General features: G+C 46.2%; 1 protein-coding gene across 1 annotated transcript; it reads right to left on the bottom strand.

The window, feature by feature from the left end:
- Positions 1-7,149: 7,149 nt before the first annotated feature.
- On the bottom strand, positions 7,150-9,632 carry LOC110516542. Its single transcript, XM_036971871.1, has 5 exons — positions 9,460-9,632; positions 9,056-9,334; positions 7,918-8,238; positions 7,726-7,814; positions 7,150-7,606 (listed from the first exon to the last, which is right to left on the bottom strand). The coding sequence occupies exons 3-5, from the start codon at positions 8,198-8,200 to the stop codon at positions 7,472-7,474; spliced, it is 507 nt and encodes a 168-aa protein (XP_036827766.1). The 5' UTR covers positions 8,201-8,238; positions 9,056-9,334; positions 9,460-9,632; the 3' UTR covers positions 7,150-7,471.
- Between the last annotated feature and the right edge of the window lie 984 nt (positions 9,633-10,616).

Raw genomic sequence — 10,616 nt, 5'->3', positions numbered from 1 at the left:
AGCTAGTTAATATTAGCCTTCTACATCTAGCTACATGTTGAACTTCCATCCTGTCAGGCCAGCTAGTTAACATTAGCCTACTACATCTAGCTACATGTTGAACTTCCATCCTATCAGGCCAGCTAGTTAACATTAACCTACTACATCTAGCTACATGTTGATCTTCCATCCTAACATTAACCACAATGAGATGCATTCATGTTTCTGTAAATGATGCTTGACTTGTGATGTGATTGGTCTGAAGCCAAATCCAAACTGGCTTCCCTTTACACTTTTATTTGGTGCACCAGGACCATTCGCAGCTGAGTTCACTCAGTTTAGCTCAATGCTGATTGGCTAATAATTAATCAAACATATCCTCCTGCCAAACGTACAACGATATAGGAGACATATTCTGTCAGACTACAAGGACCCCAAAATAATTTTAAAACAAATATAATATTGACAAGCCCCCTGTATCTGTTAGGTGAAATACCTCAGTGTGTAATCATGTCAGCAGAATGTGTGACCTGTTGTGATGAGAACAGGGTAACCAGTGGAGAACAAACACCACAGTAAATAAAACCTAGGACTAGATTTATCACTTTAGTTCATTTCCCTCAACATTTGTACTTCTACTTTTTGCACACACAGCCGCCAGGTGGCTAAGAGGGCCCTAGTGGAGCCAGCTGGCTGAGAGGGCCCTAGTGGAGCCAGGTGGCTGAGAGGGCCCTAGTGGAGCCAGCTTGGCTGAGAGGGCCCTAGTGGAGCAGGCTGGCTGAGAGGGCCCTAGTGGAGCCAGGTGGCTGAGAGGGCCCTAGTGGAGCCAGGTGGCTGAGAGGGCCCTAGTGGAGCCAGGTGGCTGAGAGGGCCCTAGTGGAGCCAGCTGGCTGAGAGGGCCCTAGTGGAGCCAGCTTGGCTGAGAGGGCCCTAGTGGAGCCAGCTTGGCTGAGAGGGCCCTAGTGGAGCCAGGTGGCTGAGAGGGCCCTATTGGAGCCAGGTGGCTGAGAGGGCCCTAGTGGAGAAAGGTGGCTGAGAGGGCCCTAGTGTATCCAGCTTGGCTGAGAGGGCCCTAGTGGAGCAGGCTGGCTGAGAGGGCCCTAGTGGAGCCAGGTGGCTGAGAGGGCCCTAGTGGAGCCAGCTAGCTGAGAGGGCCATAGTGGAGCCAGCTAGCTGAGATGGCCCTAGTGGAGCCAGCTAGCTCAGAGGGCCATAGTGGAGCCAGGTGGCTGAGAGGGCCCTAGTGGAGCCAGCTGGCTGAGAGGGCCCTAGTGGAGCCAGCTTGGCTGAGAGGGCCCTAGTGGAGCAGGCTGGCTGAGAGGGCCCTAGTGGAGCCAGGTGGCTGAGAGGGCCCTATTGGAGCCAGGTGGCTGAGAGGGCCCTAGTGGAGAAAGGTGGCTGAGAGGGCCCTAGTGTATCCAGCTTGGCTGAGAGGGCCCTAGTGGAGCAGGCTGGCTGAGAGGGCCCTAGTGGAGCCAGGTGGCTGAGAGGGCCCTAGTGGAGCCAGCTAGCTGAGAGGGCCATAGTGGAGCCAGCTAGCTGAGATGGCCCTAGTGGAGCCAGCTAGCTCAGAGGGCCCTAGTGGAGCCAGGTGGCTGAGAGGGCCCTAGTGGAGCCAGCTGGCTGAGAGGGCCCTAGTAGAGCTCTTCCACAAATCTCTCTCTCCCCTCTCCATTTCTCTCCGTTACCCTCCTCCCTCCCCTCCCCTACCCTCCTTTCTCCCCGTCCCTCCTCTGTCCCCTCCCATCCACTGCTCTCCCCACCCCTCCTCTCTCCTCCCTCTCGCTCTGCTCATCTCTGTCTTGCGCACACGCTCTCTCTCTCTCTCTCTCTCTCTTGTTCTCTCTCTTGTTCTCTCTCTCTCTCTCTCTCTCTCTCTCTCTCTTGTTCTCTCTCTCTTCGTGACATATAGTGTTCGACCTGTTGATCTTGACTCAGCTCATAGACCTCTATCATCTACACCCCTCCCTTCTCCTACTCTAACATAACACCAATATAATATATAATACATAATATATACTCTCATTCATTTACATAGAGACAGATACAATCAATCATTGACACACTGAATATACAACAGTCAGACGCATGACACCATCACAACTTAACTGACAGTAGTGCCTGTCCCCAGATGGACAGTTAGACTACAGTAAAGTACATTTACAGGTGATCACATCATTGTCCTGCTTTGAGACACATTTTTACTGTCTGCTTCCAGTTGAATGTTATTTTACTAACCCTGCAAATTATAATATATCTTACAATATCAAATCATATCTCAGTAACTGTCACAAGTGTATATCAGTGTAACAGCATCCTACCTGTGCTCCACAACAGGGGCATCAGTACCACTGCAGGTATCATGTCTGCCTCTAACTGGGGCTCCACAGTCTGCTGTCATAAAGAGTGGACTGAAGAGTGGAAAATACTGCTAGGCTATATGACTTCTCTCTCATTACGTCCTAACGTCAATGATGTGAGATTAACTTCTTAGCAACTTATCTTAGATCAGTGGTTGAACACACTACAGCAAACTGATATGTTAAAACAACTCCACAGGAAACTGCTGACAGAGCAGCAACGTTTCACATAGTGTGTCCTATAATATCACCTCTAACTTTCTACTGCTTGAGTTCAACTCTTATAGAATATTGGCATAATGTTCCAGCACCTAAATATAAACAGTACCAGCACCCAAAATGAGCACTGATGAGGTCTCATGTTAGAGCAGGAGAAGGGGGGATTTGGTGTAGAAGCTAGAGGTCTGTTACCAAGTCAACTCAACAGGCCTGATGCTATATGTCAGGGTCAGGCTGGGCCAAGAGAGGAACAGGTTACTGGTTATGATGGCATTAATGGTGAGAAGTCAGTGATGAAAAGATGAAGAGGAGAGGAGAGGAGAGGAGAGGAGAGGAGAGGAGAGGAGGTTGAAAAGTTGAACAGAGGATAGGGGTAGAAAAGAGGGGAGAGATAAGAGGAGGATGGGAGAAGGGGAGATGAGGTACTGTTTGTCTCCCACCGTTCCACTCAGAGGACTCTACTGTTATCAAGTGGGCGTTTCCACTATATTTAGTTTACCAGTCATTTCAGTGAAGGGAACAAGTGCACACTTTAGGAGAAAGGAGAGATAGTTGGGACAATGATTCCATCTGGTCTCCAGTCCTGCGTCTGTGACACCAGATTACCACCTAGTGGCCATAAGAGGAACTATCCTGTCAGTGTGTTTTTACTGCTGGCTCAAAACAACACATGACCTGCAAACAGGATATGATTCATGTGTGAGTACTAAAAGCATATGAATATAGTATATTATACTATATGTATTATATATATGTGGGTCTGATAAGTAAACACTCTTAATGTTTGCTGTTTTATCACTCAGAAGAACAATGTGTCAGGACATACGCCAGAGATGAGAAGCAGGTACGTGGAATCAACATTTAATCAGGAACAGACAAAGACAAGAACAGCGTCAGCACACGGGTACAAAACCACAAACCACAATTAATGCTGAAGCAGGGAACAGATCGGGGAACCAGACAGATGTAGTGAAGGTAATGACAGAGGTGACAGAGCGGTCGGTCGGTCTGGGGGATGGACTCAGGGAGAGAGTGGAGGGATGACTAGTAGTTCTGTCTGTCTGTCTGTCTGTCTGTCTGTCTGTCTGTCTGTCTGTCTGTGGGTCTGTCGCCTGGACTCAGGGAGAGAGTGGAGGGATGACTAGTAGTTCTGTCTGTCTGTCTGTCTGTCTGTCTGTCTGTCTGTCTGTCTGTCTGATGGACTCAGGGAGAGAGTGGAGGGGTGACTAGTAGTTCTGTCTGTCTGTCTGTCTGTCTGGGGCCTGGACTCAGGGAAAGAGTGGAGGGGTGACTCTTCAACTGATCGCTACCTGCCCGTCCGTCCAGCATCACTACTCTGGACGACTCTGACTTAGAATACGTGGACAGCTACAAATACCTAGGTTTCTGGTCAGACTGTAAACTCTCCTTCCAGACTCATATCAAACATCTCCAATCCAAAATTAAATCTAGAATCGGCTTCCTATTTCTCAACAAAGCATCCTTCACTCATGCAGCCAACCATACCCTCGTAAAGCTGACTATCCTATCGTCCACTTCGGCGATGTCATTTACAAAATAGCCTCCAACACTCTACTCAACAAATTGGATGCAGTCTATCACAGTGCCATCCGTTTTGTCACCAAAGCCCCATATACTACCCACCACTGTGACCTGTATGCTCTCGTTGGCTGGCCCTCGCTTCATACTCGTCGCCAAACCCACTGGCTCCATGTCATCTACAAGACCCTGCTAGGTAAAGTCCCCCTGTCACGCCCTGGCCTTAGTATTTTGTGTTTTCATCTTTCATTAAAGATGTATAAAGATAACCACGTTACATTTTGGTCCTCCTCTCTTTCAACAGAAGAATCCCGTAACAGAATCACCCACCACAACAGGACCAAGCGGCGTGGTGACAGGCAGCGGCAGCAGGAGCAGTGAAATCAAGATTTCTGGAGTTGGGAGGAAATCTTGGACGGAAAAGGACCCTGGGATCAGCCTGGAGAATATCGCCGCCCCAAAGAAGAGCTGGAGGCGGAGAGGCGCTGGTAAGAGGAGGCAGCACGACGACGTGGATGGAAGCCCGAGAGTCAGCCCCAAAAATGTCTTGTGGGGGGGGGGGGGACACCGGGAGTATGGCGAAGCCTGGTAGGAGACCTGTGCCAACTTCCTGTGCTTACCGGGGGGCTAGAGAGACCGGGCAGGCACCGTGTTATGCTGTGTAGCGCACGGTGTCCCCAGTGCGGGTGCACAGCCCGGTGCGGTACATTCCAGCTCCGCGTATCGGCCGGGCTAGAGTGGGCATTGAGCCAAGTGCCATGAAGCCGGCTCTACGCATCTGGTCCCCAGTGCGTCTCCTTGGGCCGGCTTACATGGCACCAGCCTTGCGCATGGTGTCCCCGGTTCGCCTGCATAGCCCAGTGCGGGCTATTCCACCTCACCGCACTGGCAGCATTCAACCAGGTAAGGTAAGGTTATATCCTTCCTGTTTGGCCCTGTCCGGGGGTGTAGATCATTGACAAAAAAATTACAATATTTTTTTTTAATCCCATTTTATAAGTAAAGGAGTGTGAATATTTTCTGAAGGCACAACATCATAACAATAATCTGCATCGTAAATCAATATCAACATCAGGAGAGATTTATACATCTAAAAGTAAACAAACTACAACAATAAACCACATTGACTTGTGAAAAATATGTCCCCTTTTATTAAAGTGTTTCAAACTACAAAGAATGAACAGATGATTATAATACATGGACTAATAATGGAAACACTTCAAGATAAAGAATCTAACAGTAGGCTATACTAAATAATATAATAATACATGGACTAATAATGGAGACACTTCAACATAAAGAATCTAACAGTAGGCTATACTAAATAATATAATAATACATGGACTAATAATGGAGACTCTTCAACATAAAGAATCTAACAGTAGGCTATACTAAATAATACATGGACTAATAATGGAGACTCTTCAACATAAAGAATCTAACAGTAGGGTATACTAAATAATATAATAATACATGGACTAATAATGGAGACACTTCAACATAAAGAATCTAACAGTAGACTATACTAAATAATATAATAATACATGGACTAATAATGGAGACTCTTCAGCATAAAGAATCTAACAGTAGGCTATACTAAATAATATAATAATACATGGACTAATAATGGAGACACTTCAACATAAAGAATCTAACAGTAGGCTATACTAAATAATATAATAATACATGGACTAATAATGGAGACACTTCAGCATAAAGAATCTAACAGTAGGCTATACTAAATAATATAATAATACATGGACTAATAATGGAGACTCTTCAACATAAAGAATCTAACAGTAGGCTATACTAAATAATATAATAATACATGGACTAATAATGGAGACTCTTCAACATAAAGAATCTAACAGTAGGCTATACTAAATAATATAATAATACATGGACTAATAATGGAGACTCTTCAGCATAAAGAATCTAACAGTAGGCTATACTAAATAATATAATAATACATGGACTAATAATGGAGACTCTTCAACATAAAGAATCTAACAGTAGGCTATACTAAATAATATAATAATACATGGACTAATAATAATGGTGGGAGGAGCTATAGGAGGACTGGCTCATTGTATTGGCTGGAAGGGAATGAATGTATAGAATGCGGTGGAGGCTGGTGGGCGGAGCTATAGGAGGACTGGCTCATTGTATTGGCTGGAAGGGAATGAATGTATAGAATGCGGTGGAGGCTGGTGGGCGGAGCTATAGGAGGACTGGCTCATTGTATTGGCTGGAAGGGAATGAATGTATAGAATGCGGTGGAGGCTGGTGGGAGGAGCTATAGGAGGACTGGCTCATTGTATTGGCTGGAAGGGAATGAATGTATAGAATGCGGTGGAGGCTGGTGGGAGGAGCTATAGGAGGACTGGCTCATTGTATTGGCTGGAAGGGAATGAATGTATAGAATGCGGTGGAGGCTGGTGGGAGGAGCTATAGGAGGACTGGCTCATTGTATTGGCTGGAAGGGAATGAATGTATAGAATGCGGTGGAGGCTGGTGGGAGGAGCTATAGGAGGACTGGCTCATTGTATTGGCTGGAAGGGAATGAATGTATAGAATGCGGTGGAGGCTGGTGGGAGGAGCTATAGGAGGACTGGCTCATTGTATTGGCTGGAAGGGAATGAATGTATAGAATGCGGTGGAGGCTGGTGGGAGGAGCTATAGGAGGACTGGCTCATTGTATTGGCTGGAAGGGAATGAATGGAACAGTATCAAACAGATCAAGTGTTTGACACCGTTCCACCTACTCCGTTTCAGCCATTACAATGATCCAGGTTTCTGAGGCTCCTCCCACCTTCCTCCACGGGTGGAATGCAAAACAGACCTAATTGAGCTAGTTTCTGAAATGAACCGAAACCCCATGTTACCCAGAACCCCATGTTACCCAGAACCCCATGTTACCCAGAACCCCATGTTACCCAGAACCCCATGTTACCCAGAACCCCATGTTACCCAAAACCCCATGTTACCAGAACCCCATGTTACTCAAACCCCATGTTACCCAAACCCCATGTTACCCAGAACCCCATGTTACCCAAACCCCATGTTACCCAAAACCCCATGTTACCCAAACCCCATGTTACCCCAAACCCCATGTTACCCAGAACCCCATGTTACCCCAAACCCCATGTTTCTCTGGTGGTAAAAACCAAACTAAATGAATAATGGTGGTTGCAGTCACTCCTTTTAGATTTCTTCCAAGGTTCTAGAAAGATAAACTCATTCTGAACTTGTTATTAAAATTAGAACCACTTCAGGTTTGTCACCACATTTTAAACACCAGTCCAATGCTGACCATCGATTTAAAACACAAAACTGACCTAAGATCAGCATGTAGGGTCAGATTAATTCTACTCCTACTCCGTCCCCTGGGCTGCTCTCTCCTCTCCCGGTCCAGCTTCAGCTCTGGAGCTCAGAGAGACCATCTCCATGGCATTGACATAAAGATCCATGCTGCTCACCCTGTTCACTCTCTTCTGCCTCCTGGTGGGCTAGGGAGGCACAGCACCAACAGTCAGACATTTACTCTCTAGTATCTCCATTCTCTCCTTCCCTCTCCCCCTCACCCTCTAGTTTAAATGACTTGTAACGTCTGAGTAAAGGTCTTTACCTTGTAGTACAGGTAGGAGGTGGTGATGGCTGTCAGTAGGATCAGCAGCACTACAACGTGTCTGATGATGAAGGCTGGCAGAGGAGAGGCTGCAAACAGAAACACCTTTGATGAGGGGACTGATCATCATCACATAGATCTGTGGGAAATCTGTCATTGACAAAGTTATAAGTCTGGTTCATGTTCAGTTACCTGTGATGGTGAGGGAGAGGAGCTCACTCTCAGAGGAGAAGTTATGAGAGAAAACATAATTGTCATAAACACAGCTGTAGTTCCCTCGGTGGGAGTCATCTGCAGCAGGGAAGAGGAAGGCAGCAGAGTGATTGACAGCTGGCTGGATCTGGGTTCTGTTGGAGCTGGTGAACGTGAGGAGGAAGGAGCCTCCTGGGTACTGTGGCTGAGTGGAGCAGGTGATGGTGAAGCTGTAGCCCCTGAACATCTCGGGCCCCTGGTGGCCCCTGAAGACCCCTCCCATTGGGTCAGTCAGGAAGATATCAGGCTGGACCAGGAGATCTGTAACAATAAAAGAGAACAAGAAAAACCTCTTCAACTAGTTTCCTATAGATATGACAATAACATCAGCATGTAACACTGCTAGCCACCCTCCCTCACAGGGCAACATGAGTAGTGGGCCTACAGTCACTGAGACAACATATGTTGATATCAGGCTGAAGCAGGACATCTGGAACAAGAGGAGAGAAAAATAAAACGTAGCTCCTCAACTACTTTCCTCATTTAGATGTGACAATAACATGACATGTGACAGTGGTAGTGAGTAGAGACGTTCACTGAGATAACACTCAAATACAAAAGCATTCTGGGATATGTAAGTTGTATTTGATTCCTACTTGACTGAGTGATCTATTTAGTAAAGCAGACTGACAAGTTAAACAGTCATCATGAGAGGTGCAGAGGAAGTTGTATGAATGAAGGAAATCAGTTGAATATAATTATAATATGTTGATATTTCCTGAGCAGATCACTGTGAGTCCAGGAAGGAGATATAATACATGGACAAAAGTATGTGGAACTCAGCAGTGAGTTTTACAACAGAGGATTATTTTTAGGCTCTACGTGGTTCAACACCCGGCGGTCCGTTCTGTGAGCTTGTGTTGTCTACCACTTCACGGCTGAGCCGTTGTTGCTCCTAGACTTGCCACGTTAAGTCACTGAGATCTTCAGTAAGTCCAATCTACTGGCAATGTTTGTCTATGGAGATTTCATGGCTGTGTGCTTAATTTTATACACCTGTCAGCAAAAGGTGTGGCTGAAATAGCCGAATCCACTAAAGTCCACATACTTTTGGCCATATAGTGTGTTTTGTTATTACCTGAGCAGATCACTGTGAGTCCAGGAAGGAGATCATAACTTCTCCAACACTCCCTCAGTGAAGACTCAGACTCAGGACAGAAAACTCTAATCCCTCTAGTGGTGTTTCCAGGTAGTTCTGAAACATTGGAGCCACAACCCAGCTGTCTACACACTACTGCAGCTACATGCTTCTGGTCCCTGTCATCAGCTCCCACAATCCTCCACTCTCCCTGGTCGTACCACTCCACTCCACCAGCACAGCGACTGCCTCCTCCCACCAGCCTCACATCATCAGGCTCTGAGAAAAGAAAAGAGAGAGACAGTAATCTTACTATTTTCTCACTAAAACACACCTATATTGTCTCTCATATTCTTCACTCCAGGTGAGAAACAATGTTGACTGAGTGACAAACTGTTTCTTACCTGAGCAGGTGAGTCCAACAGCATTACCAGGTGGGCAGGTGTTGTTTTCTCTGTCTGAGGTGTCACAGTCCAGGAGACGGGACTCTTTGCCTTTACACTGGAACTCTTTACCCCAGGTCTGACCCTCACCTTCTCCATAGAGCCCCCCCTGTAGAGCTGCAGGAGCCCCACAGCCAAACTCCACACAGACTACCTCTGCATCCTGACGGTCAAAGTCAGCTTCACACACTGAGGCCCAGGACTGATTGGACTTCACCTCCACTCTCCCAGAGCAGAAACCAGCTCCATCCACAAGCCGCACAGACTCTGGAGAAAAAGAGTTGGTTGACCATTCAATCAGTTTGTTGATGACACTGTCAAGGACTAAACACAAATATGTTGGATAAAAGATAGTAGTTTGCTATGTTTGATACTGTAAGAGGTAGAAATGGGTTCTTAGTCACTCAAGATCGGGTTGGGAATAATGTGGGCAGGAGACAGGAATAAGTTCACTTCACTTTATAGAAAATAAACAGCTGGACATCCATCAGGCAGCTTCACTTCAGTACCATCTGAACTACAATGATCTGCCCATGAACATCTCCCATAAACCAATATGACAAACACAAATATAATGTTTAAATACATCTGACATCTCTCCCTCTATTTAAATGAAATAAAAACACATAAAACATGATACATGGTAATATTGTATAATGTATAAATAAATCTCTCAATATGACCCGTCTCTTACCTGAACAGGTCACATGATGATAATATTTACCATCACAGACACCACGTCTTCTTCTGTTGTCACACTGTCTAGTAGAAGACTCATTTCCCCTGCATCTACGATATAGTCTGACTCCTATTCTTCCATCTTCAATCAGAGGTCCTCTAGATGCAGCTACAGGATTCCCACAGCCCTGCTGTCTACACACAACCGTAGCCTGTCTCATCAAGCTCCAAAACCACCTAAAACATAGACCTGACCACTCTCCTTCATGGAAGGCTTCCACTGTCCCAGAACAGGAAGTGGTTCCATTCACCAGTCTGACTGAGAGTTCAGCTGTAAACAGCAGAGAGGAAAACACAGTGGTGAGGACAGATGATGACAGTGATTCTGTTATTCTAACAGCAGTAGTGTTTTGTGGTTGACAAGTATTAGTAGTTCCATA

Source organism: Oncorhynchus mykiss, unplaced genomic scaffold (assembly GCF_013265735.2).
Source record: "Oncorhynchus mykiss isolate Arlee unplaced genomic scaffold, USDA_OmykA_1.1 un_scaffold_85, whole genome shotgun sequence".
In the NCBI taxonomy this organism is placed as follows: domain Eukaryota; kingdom Metazoa; phylum Chordata; class Actinopteri; order Salmoniformes; family Salmonidae; genus Oncorhynchus; species Oncorhynchus mykiss.
This window is presented reverse-complemented; position numbering and strand designations above follow the sequence as displayed.